The sequence below is a fragment of the Sesamum indicum genome, linkage group LG6 (assembly GCF_000512975.1).
Source record: "Sesamum indicum cultivar Zhongzhi No. 13 linkage group LG6, S_indicum_v1.0, whole genome shotgun sequence".
Taxonomy (NCBI): Eukaryota; Viridiplantae; Streptophyta; class Magnoliopsida; order Lamiales; family Pedaliaceae; genus Sesamum; species Sesamum indicum.
Window position 1 is genome coordinate 11,401,345 of NC_026150.1, and position 18,649 is coordinate 11,419,993.

Consider the following 18,649-nt stretch of genomic DNA (forward strand, 5'->3'; position numbering starts at 1 on the left):
TTCAATCACTATAATTTCTATTTTTGAACAATTATAAGGCTATATATTATAAGTTATGATACATAGTTCAAGCAAATAATTTAAAGGAACCGAAACACTTCCTTAATCTTTATATTTATAATCTCTCAAATGATTCCATTTCATTTTTATATATTCTCATAGTACTCAATGCAATTTTTTTAGAAGTCTTTGACTTAGTACAATTAAAAGGAACACTTACATAGGATGAAGAACAATTTACTCCCCGTGATATTGAAAATGAGCATATCACCCTCCTATACTTTTTAAAATGAGCAATTTACCTCTTTATACAGGGAGGTAAATTGCTTCATTTTAAAAATTATAGGGAAAGTAAATTATTCTATCTTAAAAAATACAAAAAGGTAAATAACTATTTATTTTTTTATAAAGGGGTAATTTGCTCATTTGAATATCATAATAGGATTGCTTGTATTTTTCCGTATGGAGAGTAAATGTCAAATTTCAAGAACTAGGGGTGGCATTTGCAAATAATACATACAATTTTGTGATCACGCAACTGAGATGGCACAACGGTTAAAAGTTTCTGATAGCCGAAGCACATGGAATGGGAAGCAATGCAGAGCACAATGGAGCCCTACCGAAACAGGTAAACTCTACTCATCTCACATATTACTCATGACTCCTCACTTCTCCATTATTATTTCTATTTTTTTTTTATAAAATAAAATACAAGTGAACTTGTTCATAGAAATATTCAAAATTAAATAAAGAGCTCAAAAGCTGAAAGTGGTACATATTTATTTATATATATATATATATATATATCATAATTAAAGATAAGATCGAATACACTCTGTCCCCCTAAATTATTCTTAAAATAATATTTTTTATTTTTTTAAATTAATAAATGTAACACGTAATCCCTTGTAATTAAATATTTATAGTTCAAAGTGTTTCTTTTCTTAATATTTTGTATTTTAAATTCAATTTAAATTTTCTTAATTGGAAAAGTATTTTAACAAAATAAATTATATTTAGTTATGTAAATATTTTAATTTTATATTATATTTTTCGTACTTAAAATTTAAGTTATAAATGAGTATAATAAATACACAAAAGACTTTTATGTAAAATCACTTTCGAAAAGTAAAGTAATAAGTTAATAAATATCCCAATAGCTCTTATATACTTTTGAAAAGAAATTGACAATGTATATGTTTAAATTTTTTTAATTTATTGTAATAAAATATTTTTTCCAATTAAAAATTTTTTAATTTAATTTTAAGAAAAGAAATTTTTTGAATTATAAATATATATATAATATAAGGGCAATGTTGTCTAAACATTTAGTAGCATGGGAGTGATTAAGTAATATATTTATTAGTTTAAGAAAAGAAATGCTACTTAAGGATAATTAAGAGGCAAAGTGTACATATTTAACCCTTAAAGATAATAATTTATAAGGATAATTACACTCTCCTTTCCTGAGGTTTGGGGTAATTACATGTAGAATTTCTGTGGTTTGGAAAATTATATTTAATACCACTGGAGTTTGCTTCAATCTAACAAATAAGTCCCACCATTAGTCAAAGTTCACTGAATTTGCTGATATTAACAAAAAAAAGTGAATGAAAATTGAGATTTACCATCGACTGACTTTTTACTGACTTATTGTAGGTCAAATAATTTTTTTGGACTGAAATATCCTTATAATGGCGAATTACATCCTCACATGCAATAACACCTAAAGACGTATGAGAGTAATTTTGCCATAAAAAAATTTATTTGACCTGTAATAAGTCAATTGGAGGTAAACATAGATTTTTTTTCTGTCTTCTTTTTTTGGTTAATATCAGCAATTCAGCGAGTTTTGACCAAATGGGAACTTATTTGTTAGATGAAAATAAATGTCAGGAATGATAAATGTAATTTTCCAAACTACAAAAAATTTACGTGTAATTGTACCAAACTTCAGGGGAGGTGGTGTACGTATCCCTAATTTATAACTATAGAAACACAACTTTCCTATTTTTTTTTTTTACATGTTTTTATTTATATATAGACAAATTGGGAACTACGGAACATAGAGATCATGATAGCGCATTACACTTCAACAAAAGATAAAATTGGAACAAAAATTAAAGTAATGATATTAACAATATTATTGTCACTAATTAAAAGTAGTAAACACAGAAGTTTTATTTTGTTACGTTGATTTTCATAAATTTAATAATGATAATTGCTATGTAAAAGTTACTAAACAAAAAAAATATAAAATAAGTTGTGACTATATATGTATCATTAATTATTAATAATAATAATTTATAAAATACAGACTGCTAATAAATTTTTTAAAATTATATGCAATAATTATTCTTCTATTTTTTTTTTTAACTACGCACACAACTAATGTTCGAACACGACATCTCACATATAAAAGTTTTGTATTTGAACTATTGAACTGTTTACACAGGAACAAGTAATATATATATACTATCAAAAAAATAGTAATTTAACCTTGACTAATTGTCATGGTTAAAAATAAAAAAATTGTAGCAAATAGTCATTGCCCACGATCATGCAACGGTTGTTGGCCGTGGTATCTGTGAGGGTGGTTAAAATATTTGACATGGTTAAAAGCCATGGAAAATAATTTTTTCTTAATCGTAGTCAACAAAACTGATTTACCACAGTTTTTAGTCCATAACTATTAAAATTTTAGTTAATAGTTATTTTTTTTTTCTAGTGATATATATAGTGATAATTTTAAATTGGGATAATTACACACCGTTCCCTGAGATTTAGACATAGCATCCTTGAGGTTTGCTTCGATCAAACAAATTAGTCCCTCTATTAGTCAAAATTCACCAAATTTGTTAATATTAATAAAAAAATAAAAAAAAATTTATATCTACCTCAATTGACTTTTTCTTGATTTATTGTAGATTAAATAATGTTTTTTATAACCAAATTACCCTCATACATTTTTGAGCGTTAATGCATATAAAATGGTATATTTTCACCGTTATAAAGGTAGTCTAATCAAAAAAATTATTTGACTTACGATAAATTAATAATACAATCGAGAGTAAATATCAAGTTTTATTTACCTTTCTTTATAAATATTAACAATTTCAATTAATTTTGACTAACGAAAGACTTATTTGTTAGATAGAAATAAATTTCATAAGTATTAAATATAATTTTATAAATTATAAAAAATTTAGATATAATTATATCAAACCTGACGAAGAAGAGTGTAATCATGCCTACTTAAATTTATCACTTAATATTTTACTACTAATATTTCATTTTATTGCTGTTGGAGAAAGAAAGAGAGAGAACCGAAAGTAAGGACAAAAGATGCTCTCTTACACAGTCACTCCTCTATATATACACACACACAACTCCAAACTCTCTAACCCTTCTTCACCTGACTGACTATCAATGGCCGCTCCCCTTTTCACACTCTCCCTTCTCCTTATCCTGTGCACCCTAGCCACCGCTACTCCCCCGGGCCTCATTCTCACCGTCGTCAACAACTGCCCCTTCACCATTTGGCCCGCCATTCAGCCTAACGCTGGCCACCCGGCCCTCGAGCGCGGTGGCTTCGCTCTGTCCACCCTCACCCACCGCTCCTTCCCCGCCCCCTCCGGCCACTGGGCCCGTACGGGCTGCAGTTACGCTCACGGCCGCTTCTCCTGCGCCACCGGAGACTGCGGTGGCCGTCTCGAGTGCGACGGCCACGGCGGTGCAGCCCCGGCAACCCTAGCCCAGTTCTCCCTCCACCACGGCCACGCCGACTTCTCCTCTTACGGCGTCAGTCTAGTCGACGGGTTCAACCTCCCGATGACCGTGACGCCACACGAGGGGAAGGGGCAGTGCCCCGTGGTAGGTTGCCGGGCAGATTTGCTGTCGACGTGTCCGCACGCGCTGCAGGTGAGAGGACCGCCGCATGGGGCGGTTGTCGGGTGCAAGAGCGGCTGCGCGGCCTTCGGGACGGATGAGCTCTGCTGCAGGAACCATTACAACAGCCCGCAGACCTGCAGGGCGTCGAGCTACTCGGAGTTCTTCAAGCACGCTTGTCCGGCGACCTTCACTTACGCGCACGATAGCCCGTCGCTCATGCATGAGTGCTCTGCGCCACGTGAGCTCAAAGTCATTTTCTGCCACTAGAAGACATAATTGCTTTTGCGTGCATGGGATCTGAACTACTGTCTGAGTCGTCTGAACTTTACTCATATTTTAGTGTAAGGTTTATGGAAAAGGAAAGAAAGTAGATTAAGGGCGTGTTTGGCTGTACTTGCTTTTATTTCGAATGTATCTGATAATCAAGTTTATTTTGAAAATGAACTGCCAGTATATTTGTCTGCCCCCAAATAAAACTTTCTAGTTTGTAACAATTTCGACCTTGTTTTTAAAATAAAAGATCTTTTATCCCATTCCTGTCGTATATTGATACGGTAAATCACATCGATCTCTCTTAAAATTATAATTATAAATATTCTCTATTATTTAAAAAATTATTAATATTTTTTTGATTTTAATAGTCTACTAATATTTAGTTTAATATTTGAGTTTTCTTTATTTTTTGTCATTGTGCATAGTTTAAAATTGAAGAAATTATTTCGGATGGGACGTTAGTAATATTTAGAAACGATTGGTGCAGGATCATTCCAATTTGGCGTATCACTGTAGCATGTTGATGGTAACCATTCTTAATATTATATTTAAATTTAATTTTAAAATAGTCCATATCTTTTGAACTCACTTCAAACTAATCCCTGTAGTAGGTAACTGCCATATAAAATTTATCATTAGATAATTGTTCAGATGTTTGTGCATATTTAATTTTAAATTTTAAAAACTACTTATTATTTTAATTGGATAAACAAAAATATTAAAAAAATAGAAGAAATTTATTAGAAATTATTGAAAAAAAGAATGAGAAAAGAAAAAGAGAAATAGACGCTACAAAAAAATATGGGATTTAGGACGATTTTAAGAACGATTTTTTTATCATTTGGCATAGTTCGAAATTGAAGAAATTATTTTGGATCGAATTTTGGAATGGTTAACGAACCGTCACTGCAGAAGGTGTTACTAAATTTACAACGGTTGGTGAAGGATCATTCCAATTTGGCACGGTCACTGTAATATATTGATGGTGGTCGTTCCTAATATTATATTTGAATATAAAATTTTGATTTTTTTAATTGGAATGCATTGAAAACATTTAGAATGGTTATGTAATTTATTTTGAGTTATTTTTTGGCGGTCTTTGTAATACTCAAACCTGACTTTTGGAACTATATGTATTTATATTGGTGATAATTTAGGAATGATCATCATAATTCTTGGTGGTCAATTTTTTAAATAGTATTAAGCACGTCAGTTTTTTGTTTGAAACAGTCTCCTGTAACGGTTTTAGGAAATGTCAATCTTATTTAAGAACACACGTTTAGAAGTGTTTTAGTATTAGTAATAGGAACGGTCAATCTTATTTAGGAACACGTGTTTAGGACTATTTTACCATTGGTATTAGGAATAGTTTTTTGTTTAGATATGTAAGATTTTCTTTATATTTTATCGTCTAAATTATGTCTGTTTTTACATTTTATGATTGATTTTTTTTTGTGTCAATTATCATCTCAATTTTGTAAAATTTGCACTTTGCCATATGAGAATATTTTTATCGATTTTTCTGTTGGAAAAACATCACATATTGTGCATATGTAAAAATATCAGATCACATACATTTAACTATTACATGTTCACTGTACGTGATATTTTTTCGTCAAAAAATTTGGTTGAAAAACAGTTCTAAATGAAAAGGTACAAAATTTTATAAAGTTGAAATGGTAAGTTGACACACACAAAAAAAAATTATTTAGATGCTAAAGTATAAAAATGATCATAATTTAAATGACAAAATGTAACTAATCTAATAGAAATATGATAAATTCATCTCTCAAAAAATATAAACATTACAAGTACATCTAGAGACATATGACCATTTTAAACACACAAAAAAAAATATAACATTTAACTATTGCTAATTATCATGATTAAAAAAAAGTAACAGTAATAAATAGTCATTCATCATGACCATACAATAATTATTCGCTGTGATATTTGCGAGTGTGACTAAAATATTTGTCACGGCTTAAAGTCATTGCAAAAATATTTGCTATGGTTCATAATCGTGACATATTCATAGAGGGTAAGTTAAATTTTAACATCGATTTTATTATTTAATCGTAATAAATACTAGTTATTTTACCAAAACTTTTAATCTATAGCAACTAAAAATATAGGCAATAGTAACTTTTTTACTAGTGAAATTTTTTGTTTGTTATTTAAAAAAAATAAATGAAGGGTAAAATGGGTATTTCACCAATTCTATTTGGGTTGACAAATGGAGTATTTTCAAAAATGATATAAATATAATTTTAAATTTACTTAGGAAAAAAACATGTAATTTACATTTATGCAATGGGCTTAAGTATAATTAACCCAACAAAAATAATATTATACTTTTTTTTTGAAGTAAGAGCGATAAACTAATAAAAACAACACACATGCTATGCAATAGACAAAATATCCTATGTATAAGATGAAATTCAAACCCATAATCTCATCGACTTTCACCTTCGCCAACTGAGTTATTCAGCACAATATTTGGCAATTTGCAATAATGGAATGAGGACGTAGTGGCCGTACTTACAATGGGATAAAGGCATACAGTAGAGCAGCTAAACTGTGGCGAGGCAACCACCGTGTTGCATCGTGTACACTTAAATATATTTTTGATTATGTAATTTTGATACTTTATTATTTAATGTTTTTAAAATTACAAAAGAGTCTTATCATTTTTTGATATTTCATAATTTTAGGCTTTTTATGACCGAATTTTACAAAAGTCATTGAAATAATCATGTGCGTCTAATTTAGAGTGTGTGCCAGCATCATTAGCTCCAAACTAGGGCTCTTAAACGGGTACGTGGTCACGTTCCAAGAAATAGTCCCAAATGATGTGCTATATAAAGCGATCAGTACCCCATGGTACGATTTTATTTTGAAAATGCATCCCATTAAAGAGGGAGCCTCGAGCTCTTCAATTGCAATCATTTTGAATTGCATGCCAATGTCATTATCAATCAGAATAAAATTTAAAATTCTTCCCAGCAATTTGATATTTAAATTATAGGAATAATTAGACTCTTCTCTCCTGAGATTTGGTGTAATTATACGTAAATTCCTTGTGGTTTGAGAAATTACATCTAACACCCCTGAGGTTTGCTTCCATCTAACAAATAAGTCCACCGTTCGTCAAAATTCATCTAATTGGGCGATATTAACAAAAAAAAAATTGCATAAGAAATCTATATTACCTTCGATTGACTTATTACTAAATTATTGCAGGTTAAATAAATCTTTTTTATGACCAAATTACCACATGCGTCTTCACGCGTTGATGTATGTGAGAAGGTATATCTTCACCATTATAAGGGTGGTTTAGTTCGAAAAAAAAATATTTGACCTGCAATTAAGTCAATCGAGGATAAAAATCAATTTCCATTTAGTTTTTTTTGTTAATATCAACAAATTCAGTTAATTTTAATCAATGGGATACTTATTAGTTAAATGAAAACAAATTCTAAAAGTACTAAATATAATTTTTCAAACCAAGTAAGGTTGATTTGCATTTACAATAAATCTCTAAATTATATTTTTCATGAGAAAACTTTTTAGAATTCTAAGTTTGTCAAGTTTCCATGAATCGTTTATGGAATCAAGATAAGGGTGAAAGCCAATTTGGTATAGTTTTGGGTAAAGGGCAAAGGACATTTGCTATATACGCTGTTCAAAGATCCAAAAGAAAACAAAGAACATTGGATGCCTTATTTCTGCTACGAATGGAAGAGGCTGAGGAGCCGTCCTTTGATTTCAGAGTTTTCAGTCTTTAAATTTCGTGCTTTTTTGGCTTTTCATAAAATATTTCACACACATCCCCACCTCCAATCACAAATTTAAATCATATGCATAAATTTGCTAGAGTGGACAGGTGGTGTGTTTATTAAATGTAATAAGATACTATAATAAAATAAGTAAATTAAGCAACTTTCTTGATGTTCGGCATAATTATAAATATTTTTTATTATTTAAAAAAAATATTAATATTTTTATAATTTTAATTACCGTCTAATAATTAGTTTCGTCTCTAAATAATAATAATAATAATAATAATGATAATGACAATGACGACGAAGATGGTGACAAGGAGGATGACAAGGGTAAATCGCAACCAACTCTCTTAAGATTTAACAAAATTATAAATACTCTCTTGTTGTTTGAAAAATTATCATTAACCCCTGTTATTTGATGAAATTATATAATTCATGGATGAAAATCTAGAATAGTCAACTTTACCTTTATTTTTATTTTTTTTCCCAAAAAAATGAAATATTGTAGAAAAATCAAACAAGGTGGATGTAACATTTTAAGAATTATAAAAAAATTATCCGCTTAATTCATAAAAAAGTTTAAAAAATTATAAAAATAAGTAAAATTATAATTTATAGTCCGCGAGAATATTTTAATCAATTCATCACAAAAAATTGAATGAAGACTACTGTAGACTAATAAATTGGGCTAATGTTGTATAGTTGTGAAAATAAAGAGTATTAATAATTTATCAAATAATAAATCTTTTTTAATAATATTAAATATTAGAAAAATTCGTTGCAATTTACCCTGGTGATGAAAAAAGGATGGAGTTTCAGCCTGGCCGAACCTAAAAACGGCCTGGGTGCTAATTAAAATTTAATATATTTAATTTGCTTTGGGTCTGAGTCTATGCCATATTTACAGTACAGCCCCGGATAAAGATATTCGTTTATTACGTTAACACTAATTTTCTAAATGAAAAATAAAAGCTCAATCAGTTGTAGAATTATGGCTTTCATACCATTAAAAATTTTAAGGTTTTTGTCCATCGTCACCTGTGTAAAATTTGGCAAGCCACCAATCGCTTAATCCAATTGATTCAAATAAAATTAAAAAAACCGACCAAGTCGAACCTCTCGATTTGAAAAGAAATTAAGATCACATCTTGTCAACCCGCCTGCATCAAGTCGTGTAGCCGATAATGCTTAGTTCAATTGGCGAAGTTGAAGCTCCAAGACCATGAGTTCAAATATCGCTATATACGTGAGATGTTTTACTGTATCTTACTACATCCTTGCTGTATCTTTTGCAGAAGCTTCTGATCACGGTTGGCTTGTTCTTTCCATCCAAATTAAGCAATAGCAACAAGCTCTTCTTTTCAGCTTTCTGAGCATCATCAAGATCATTTCCAAAAAGTGTTCTTCAACGACCAAACACAAATGGATGAATTGGTAATAAGTAAAAACAATACTGGTCTCCCATCACATCTAAGGTTGCATTAACTTTCATATTCGGCAGGAAACCAGAATACCAGAAATCTACGTTAACAATCCAAAAGTTCGGTACCGTCAAAACTTGGCACAGAAAGTTCTTGCCCTCTGCTGTACCATTTGATTGAGTAGAATTTGGCATAAGAAGATCCATTATGTTTTTAATTCTCCATCAGCCGGCACATACCTCAATGAGGAAGAGACGTTGCAATCCGTCTATAAACAGCTCGAAACGTCTGCCCTTCATTCCTTGCAACTTTCTGACCCTCCTCAGTTGCAGTGTTCAAGAGCTTCACGACGGGATCAGCTTCAAGCTCATCCTCGGGAAGAGCCTCAAACAATGGGTGACCTTCCAAACAAGACTTCATCCACACGCCAAGTTCCTCTACATCAGTGATCGTGTATATAATCCCACCGGCCCTAAGCACAAACGCATACTCATCCAGCAAATGAGGGCTAATTACCCTGCGCCGATGATTCTTCTCCTTGAAATGAGGATCTGGGAACAGAAAAAACATCTTCGTCAGCTGTCCCTTCTCAAAGTAATTGGGAATGTACTTCATGGAATTAGTCCGAACCACAGATACATTCTCATACTGGCCAGGATTTGATGCCCTCAATGCCAGAATCCTTTCCTTCACATACTCCGTCACTTTGTCCCTCAGTTCCATCCCAATCATAAGCGTATCAGGAAAAAGAGTCGAAAGACTAATCAAAAGCCCACCAAATCCACATCCAATATCCGCAAACTCAATCTTCTTGGAAGAATCAGATTTGAAAAACTGAGGATAATGGAGGGTACTGTCAAACTGGCTCGGGGAGATTGGAACTGGGAAATGTGAATCGCTCAAGGGATTGCTGTGAGCCCGTGCCCGATAGAACCGCTTACGTGGAAGCCCAGTTGTCTTGCTATGCGTAGGGTTTGAAACCTCCATCAGTTTCTCCCCTGCAAATTACATTACAAGGTAATCAATATAAGTGCAACTAAAATTACGCAGAATATACAAGTTTATTCCTACTCCACCAGTTCAAACAAATATATTTGACAAACAACTTCAAATTGAATCTATAACCATTTGTTTCAGTTGATGTCAAGGTTCGACAAAAATTTGCTGCTATATCAGCTAGAATGAGAACGGACGACCATAAGGTTCCAGGTTCACTGCCATGCGAACAGATCAGTGGGAATCGCCTTGAGGGCTCCTGATCTGAGTTTCATAAGATGTGGCAGGGAGAGTATAATAGTATGTACTTCACGTATGAAGCTGAGCAATCAGTTTGAGGGCCGCGTACAGTTATTAGGGTTTAAATGGCTTCCAGGATATCATAGCATCCTCTATATCTCAGTATTAGGGTAAACTATTAAATGCAAGTGGTCATCGCACACATCAATATGATATAACAGGACACAAATTCGCTCAGTTCTTATATAATTATATAAAATTAATAAGATATACTAACGGCTTGTTTAGTTGGTGCCATGGGATGAGACATGATGGAATTGGGTGGGATGGGAAATGGAATTAACTAATCCCTTCATCCATTATTTGTTGTTTGGTCTGATGTACTGTGTGATATCCCATTGACAATATAATTTGGTTGATGGGGTTACAAACTACAATTAAATATAAAATGACCAATAAGGGGGTATTATTCTTTAAGTTATTCTCATTTTAACATTGCAGTCTATGAATAATTAGAAAAATAAAAGCTAAACCAATATTTGTTGATATACAATTTTCAAAATAAAATTTCTTGTGGAATATTTCCCTTTTTTTTTTCCATCTAATATAAAATTGCAACAAAAACCTGTGTTTATACTGCACTTCTATCTTTTGGGGAAAAAAGAAATAGAAGGTTCATACTTCAGTAATAAATTCACCATATTCTCTTCTTTCCTTAATAAAGAATATCTGTGAATCATCAAAAAGAAAATAGCCTATAACTTAGTAAAACAATTCAATCTCTCAAAACTGCTTGCTTACTTTAACTTATATATGCATGCTAATTTCCAAGCGTAATACATTAACTATCGTCGACGGAGAGCAAATGATGATTAGAAAGTGGAGTGTATCATGTCAGTTAATGGGCATTTAGGTAATAGAGATTTTTAGTCCCAAGTGCACTAAATGATGGGATAGTGGGATACACTATCCCATAAAATGGTATTCATAAGATTGGGTCTGACATGAAAACTGGACTCTAATCTCATAAACCAAACATCACACAAGCCATGTCATTGGGTAGGGAATACTGTACCTAGGCCTAGGCGCTGAAGAGGCCCAATATAATAATTAATGTACAGGCACAGGCTAAGGACCGACCCAACCCAAATCCATTGTACCAGAATCAGTTTTTCCTCCCCCCCCCCCCCCCCCCCCCTCCTGCTTTTTTCCTCTCCCAGCTGCCGTTGATGCAGCACTTTCTGGGCCCAATATAAACTAATCAAGTGGATTATATGAAGTAAAAAATTCAAGGAAAGAAAACAAATCACTAACAACATTACATCTCTATACAAATATATATAGCTTTTTTTGAGGTACAAATGATAAAATTGCATTTATAAGGACCAAGAAAAAGAACCCCTAAATAACTAAATATCAATCTTCATCCCTTCACTATATTTATTAAGTTTTACAAGAAATTCACCAGAAAATATGAGATCTATTGATTTACCAGATAAAAACAGATGAGTAAAGAGTCAACCCCTTTCTCCAGTTCATAACAACAATATACTACATAACTACAAGGAGAACAAACAATCAAAGAAGCCCTGTTTCTGGACTTGACAAACTCCCTGCGCACAAGATTAGCCTTTTCTCTCCAAAATAAAGCAAAAAGGAACACTCATCAGACATAAACATCATCAACCATCAAGCATACACCAATTATACAACTCAAAGGGCACTATAAACAAGAACTTCAAACCCCACATTAGCTTAACATTACGTGCTGACAGGAAATAGTCTTCCTAAATGAGAATAACAGATGTAGGAAATAAAACAACCACTTGAATACTTATATGCACGCCTATCAGTTTACAGCCACAACCTAGGAGAAGTTCACATGCTCTAGCTTAGTTTCAAGTTAATCAACTAAATCTCTTTATGGGGAATAAAGAAAAACAGAACAGCATAAATTAGGTCCGAAGAAACAACACTAACAACAGAAAATTAAAGTGATGTAACTCAAATAAGAAACAGCATGTACATAAAATGGTGCAGTATACCCATATCTTCAGGATGAAATCACAGAAACACACACACAAAAGCCCTAAAAAAGAATTAATAACAAAATGGAACATACAGATGGAGAGAGCCAAATACAAAACTCTCTCAGAAAAAGAAAAATCAAGTCTTGTGCAAGAACTAACCTTCAACTACTCAAAGGGTCTCTCAAGAAAAACGCAAGCCCTCGTTTGGAGAGCGTTGGGTTTCTTGTGATGATAGACAGGGTAGGAGCGGAGGCGGGTTTCTTGAGGTGGGCACAGAGGAGGTGGCGGCGGGTTTAGAGAGCGGAGTGAGTGGTTTGTGAAGTTTATGAGAGATGGGAGTTGAGGCGGCGGGTTTCTGAGTGTTGAGACAGTTTCCCGTCAGAGAGTTGGGGAGAATTTGGGTCCGGGTAATATGGGTCGGGTACTACCCGACCCAGATCCAATCGTTTAATTTAATAAAATTTGGTCTGAATCTGGGTCTGATTTAAAATTATCTGTTCGCTTGAGTTAACAAATCTGGACATAGATAATTTTGACCCATTAACAAATCTATTTGGTTCCAACCAAACATGCCCAGAAAAGTACGATGAGATTTAGGGTATAATAAAGATGAAAGGAAATCCAAAATAATAATAATAGTAATAATGAGAGAAGTGAAAAAAAAAATAAGAAAAGAATTTAATTATTATTTTATTTTTATATAGAGATAGTTTAATTCGTACATATTTGTACACCAAGATAGTTGTTCTATACATTTCAACCTTAATAATATAATATAAAGTTACCTAATGGGTTGAAGACCATATCAACAGGCCTTCCATCTTCCACAAAAAGCATATTTAGTTTCGGCAAAATTTTTGAAATGATACCTTAATTTCGTGTTTTATAGCGACTTTATCGCCTATTTGATTTAACATCTCTGTTATATATACATAAAGCTATCGTCGTTTCGATCAACTTTAGGCCCCATTCTAGAAACTAGTAACTAGAGTATCTCATTAAGGCAAAGGCCTCCGGTCGAAATGATCAGCATGGTAGCTTCTTAACTTACAGACACGTTTGCAGCTGCTAACTTCTAACTTCTTGACTCTTCAAGATATTCGATTATAAAACATGAAAAGTTATTGGAATTATAGAAGGGTGTCTTTTTATGCTAGAAATTTGAAGTAGATGAATCGAGGATTTTAGGATATTATAATATGAGAAATAAAATAATAGTCATTTGATTTTATTTCTCGTGGAAATCTCATAGGAGGATCAATAGAACGAGGAACGGAAATTCTTGACTAATTAATTATTTCAGAGTAGTAATAATCATTTAGTAGAATTAATTATTATTAAATAATAATTAAGTAATATAATTGGACAATAATCCGACTTAACCTATTCAGCTGGTTTTAATTTCTCTAAGGTCCCTTTGCGATCTTCTAATTAAACTAATTATAAAATATTTCTTTTATCTATATAATGAATATTTTAAACTCAGGTAAGTAGGCAAACGAATCGAGTTCGACCAAAATCTAGTCATATTGAAAGTTTAGGACTTCAACAATAATTGTACCTAATCTAGTTTTTTGGACAATAGAATATTTGAAAGTGAAATATATGAACAAATAAATAAAAATATATTTAAAAGGCTTCTTTATTTGAATATATGACTTCATAATATTCTTATTATATATTTAATTTTTAGTTCAGTAATAATATAATTAGTAAAAGTATAAAATAATTACATCGAATTATCTAAATACTTGCATATTTTTGTATATTTATATATTTATCTAATTAAAAAATATATTTTTTAGGCAAATTTGTTAACTGGATTATATTTAAATTAAAATTAATAAAATAAATAAACATAAACTATTTTCTAAAACTAAAATGAGACACACATTCTTAAAATGTGATGATGGCAGCTTAAATTTTTATATCTTTTATTTATACAGAATTATAAATATAATTTAAGCCAAGCAAATGATTGATCTCATTTTAGGTATATATATTTATATAGTAAAATAAAAATAAAAATAAGTAAAATTGTTCAACCATCATTATTAATTATTATTATTATCTTTCGTAATGCACAGACAGGAGAATGTTCGGTCACATGGAGAGGATTGATATTCCGGGTTAATTATTTTAATAATATTAAAAAAATTATATAAATATAATTTATTTAAATTATATAAAAAATTTAGGTCGAGTTGCGGATCATATCTACGACTCGACCTGAAAAATATTTTATTTTAAAAAAAAAGGGGGTCTCGTGGATATCAGCCACGACATCCTCTTTTTAATTTTTTTTAACGTTTTGTTTAGTTTTATTTTTTATAAAGTAATTATATTCAATTAATTTTTAACAACATATTAAAATTTCAAAAATCATAATGTTAAAATTGTATTAATTTAAAAAATACAATGAAATATACAAATATAACAGTGCATATTCTTTTATACAATTTTAAAAGAATACAATTAAAAAAGCCAATTATTATTTAGAACTCTACATCGACATATTTGATTGTGTAGAAGAATCTTTTTGTTGGGTTTGTTGCCTTTTACGCGTTTGTGGTCAAACCATCTTGTTGTGAATACGTGATGTTTGGTTTCGACCAGGGAGTGTAAAGATATGAATAGTAGTGTCGTGGACCAACTCAAATTTTGGGATATCTCAATAATCTTCGAAATGCACAGGTTCAAATGGTTTAGAATATGTATTCCTGTAAGGTATTAAATCATAATAATCCTTCAATATTGATGCAGCATTAATCATGTATGAAGCGCATACTTTTTAAGGGTGACTGCAAAGGATGCCAAATTGAGTTCACTTGCCGCATGAATATTCTCGATTCACAATTTTGATAATATGGGTTTTGAGTCCATGTCCATTCTGACGTTTTATAACAATCGAGGCGGACTGTTGAAACTGATGGTATTTGGTGACCATATGCTCAATAGAATTTTGTTGTCAACGTGTGAACATCTTGTATGCAAAATCCATCCACAGTTGATTGTTGTTCAACATTACACTACTCTTCGCAAACCTCTCACGAAAATAATGGACAGTACGTTGAAGCATCATCTCAACTATTGTTGTCAATGGTAGGCGGCGAGCCCCTTTCAAAACTCAATTAATGCATTTTGACATGTTGGTCGTCATAATAGCGCATCGTTATCCACCATCATGAGAAACTGTCCATTTTTCCTTGTTAATTTGGTCTAAGAATTCAAACGCACCTAGTTTTTAGCTCTTTATCTCTTTTATAATTCGATTGAATTTTCTGATTTGATATTCAGAGTCAGCTCCCCAACAAAGATCCTTCAACATGATCTTTTTGTAACGACTGTTGAAATTAGAACACACATGCCTCAAGCAATATTAGTGCACGCCGTGAGGTGGCACAAAATTTGAACTTTCACCTACTGATTTAATGATACTAGGGTGACGGTCAGATATAAAGCACATCCCATGTCGCCTCCTTATAACATGTTTGCTCAATTGTCTAAGAAACCACTTTAAAGATGAATATGATTCTTCATTGACAATTGCAAAAGCAAGAGGGGGTACCTGTTGATTTCCATCCACAGCAGCAATAATTATCATTTTGTACTTGTACTTTATGTATAAATGGGTCTCATCTACATTGATAAGTTTGTGACAATATTGGAACCCTTCGATACATGGTTTGAACGCCCAAAATATGTATCATAGCATATATGCACCAGTTGACGGTTGGAAGGCTTTATGTTCCCATTCAACAATAGTTTCTGGATTAAATTTTTTGAGAGCTCCCATGTATTTGGGTAGCTTCAAATTGTACTTTCCCATGTGCTGTAAATAATTTCACGTGCGATTTTCAAATTGTACCATATATTTTTGTATGGCATATCATACCTTGTATGGTCTTTCACAATTTGAATGACATACTTTATTCCGTATGTGGGGTTGCATTTCACCTGTCCTAAAAGCAAAGAATTGCCATGTTCAAGGGACACATCATTCAAAATACATATATGGTCCCCCCTATATTTGGTTATTATCCAACGTTCAATCTTTTGTTTTAAAATCCCTCGTAGCTCTCATCTACACCACATATCTGAAAAAAATAAATATCAATCAATCAACTAATGATGTATGCTTATTCGTTAATATATATACAAATGTATATATATACATGGGTTGCGTTGCTTACAGAGCACTTTCCACTTGACCTTCGAACTCTCAATTACAAAATACTCGCAACATGCATGTCGTATCAAGTGATTTTTTACCGCCTCTATTAAATGTTCTTTATTTTTTAAAGCATTCTTACATCAAGTCTGCCTTCATTCTTATAATAAAATTTTGCATATTTCGTGGTTGGCCATCAATAGAATCCACAGATACTTTCGGGAATGTTTGTTCAAAAAATGATATAGAGCGGTAAAATGTGTTGAATAGTTCTGTTTGGCATAGCTGGTTCAGAAGATGATGACGTATCTTGCGCAAATATTTCAGTCACACATTTATGTCAACATCATTTGGTCCATCCTCGGGTGAAATTGGACATCCTCCAATTTCGGTTCAGAAGCACCATCTAAATGATAGGCAAAAATGTTTGCAAAAGGGTCTTCGAGCTCAGTCTCATGAGGTATAAAATTTTCGGCAGGGTCTTCTGCCTCAGCCTCATGGGGTATAAAATTTTCGAATACGTGAGTATGTGATTGGATAGATTCTGTGTAATTGATTTCATAATTAGAGATGCCTGTATAAAAATCGGGATTAAAAGTACCCGTTCCAAAATTAAGATTATATATACATGCCAAATTTTCGATGTTAGAACACAGGAAATCCTTGGGTGGCTAAAAACGACATGTATTCCCCCTTACTGTTGACTCATTTGTGGGTTAGCTTCTCCCAACTGTTGACTCATATCTTTGTTAGCATTTATATGTGGAGTATCCTTAGGTTAGATTTGTTGTGATTCAACGTAAACTTTCATGAGTGGGAATCCACCCACAGGGTCCAAGAAAAACGACAAAGTGTCGTCATCTTTGATTTGTATGAGAGTTTCTTCAATACGACCGAGATATTGGCACGACTGTTTTGCAGATGCTTTCAAGGAGTATTCGTCACCAATCTTCTGATAAATCTTTAATAGAAACTGAGAGTAAGTTGATGAATGAGGTATCCTCGTCACCGTAATGGGCATATGATCATACGTAACAGATCAGCCATCGCTAAATAATTCATAACAAAAAATATATAAAATTTTCTGTGCGAAAAGATGAAATCGATATTTTTAGAAGGAAACAAAGATATAATTCTCACAAATATTTGAGATGCTTCAAACTGAACGAGTTGAAGCTGTTTGATATTGTTCGAAGCACATATTGATGTATTTATACGCGATGGAAAAATATTAACGTTTAAATTCAAACCTACTAGCTGCATGCAACTCTAATAATACCTGCAGCGGGATTCCCGTTGTAAAAGCGGGAACAACGAGAATCCCACTGCAAGGCTGGCTGCGTCAACCTTGAATTTAAGGCTGACAGATCTAAATTTAATTTAAAGTGGAGGTTGGTGTGTCTATAAAATGGGAGGTCGGCCTTCATTATTTTCAACATTTCAATGATAAAATTAAGAGTTTTTTGCGCGTTAATTTTTTAAATATTATTTGTTGTGTTAGAAAAATTATATTTTTGTACGAATGGAAAGACGAGTAATCTACGGTCTTCGTGATCGAACTGTATTGTCCCAACAAGCACTACACAAGTTTGATGATATTCCTGGAGGCGACCTTGATGCCTTACTGAAGGTAAGACGTGCTGATGGTACTTTATGGAACCATAATTTTTCCATTCGTGTACAACAAATCCTCTATCGAATTGGATTTTATGGCGTATACAGGTGCGGACGACTTGTATATGATTGCTATCTTATAACTACATTGGTGGAGAGGTGGCGATTCGAAACACACACTTTTTATTTTCCTATAGGGGAAGCCACAATAACCCTACAAGATGTTCA

The 18,649-nt window shown here is 32.4% G+C and overlaps 2 protein-coding genes across 2 annotated transcripts; one reads left to right on the plus strand and one right to left on the minus strand.

The window, feature by feature from the left end:
* Positions 3,380–4,424, plus strand: LOC105164367 (osmotin-like protein). The gene has a single exon (XM_011083005.2). The coding sequence runs from the start codon at positions 3,430–3,432 to the stop codon at positions 4,156–4,158; it is 729 nt and encodes a 242-aa protein (XP_011081307.1). The 5' UTR covers positions 3,380–3,429; the 3' UTR covers positions 4,159–4,424.
* Positions 8,931–13,006, minus strand: LOC105164368 (tRNA (guanine-N(7)-)-methyltransferase). Its single transcript, XM_011083006.2, has 2 exons — positions 12,796–13,006; positions 8,931–10,368 (listed from the first exon to the last, which is right to left on the minus strand). Exon 2 carries the CDS (start codon positions 10,355–10,357, stop codon positions 9,611–9,613), a length of 747 nt encoding a protein of 248 aa, XP_011081308.1. The 5' UTR covers positions 10,358–10,368; positions 12,796–13,006; the 3' UTR covers positions 8,931–9,610.

Excerpts from the sequence above, each read along its gene's own strand:
- LOC105164367 (XM_011083005.2), top strand. The coding sequence starts at position 3,430 with ATGGCCGCTCCCCTTTTCACACTCTCCCTTCTCCTTATCCTGTGCACC.
- LOC105164368 (XM_011083006.2), bottom strand. The coding sequence starts at position 10,357 with ATGGAGGTTTCAAACCCTACGCATAGCAAGACAACTGGGCTTCCACGT.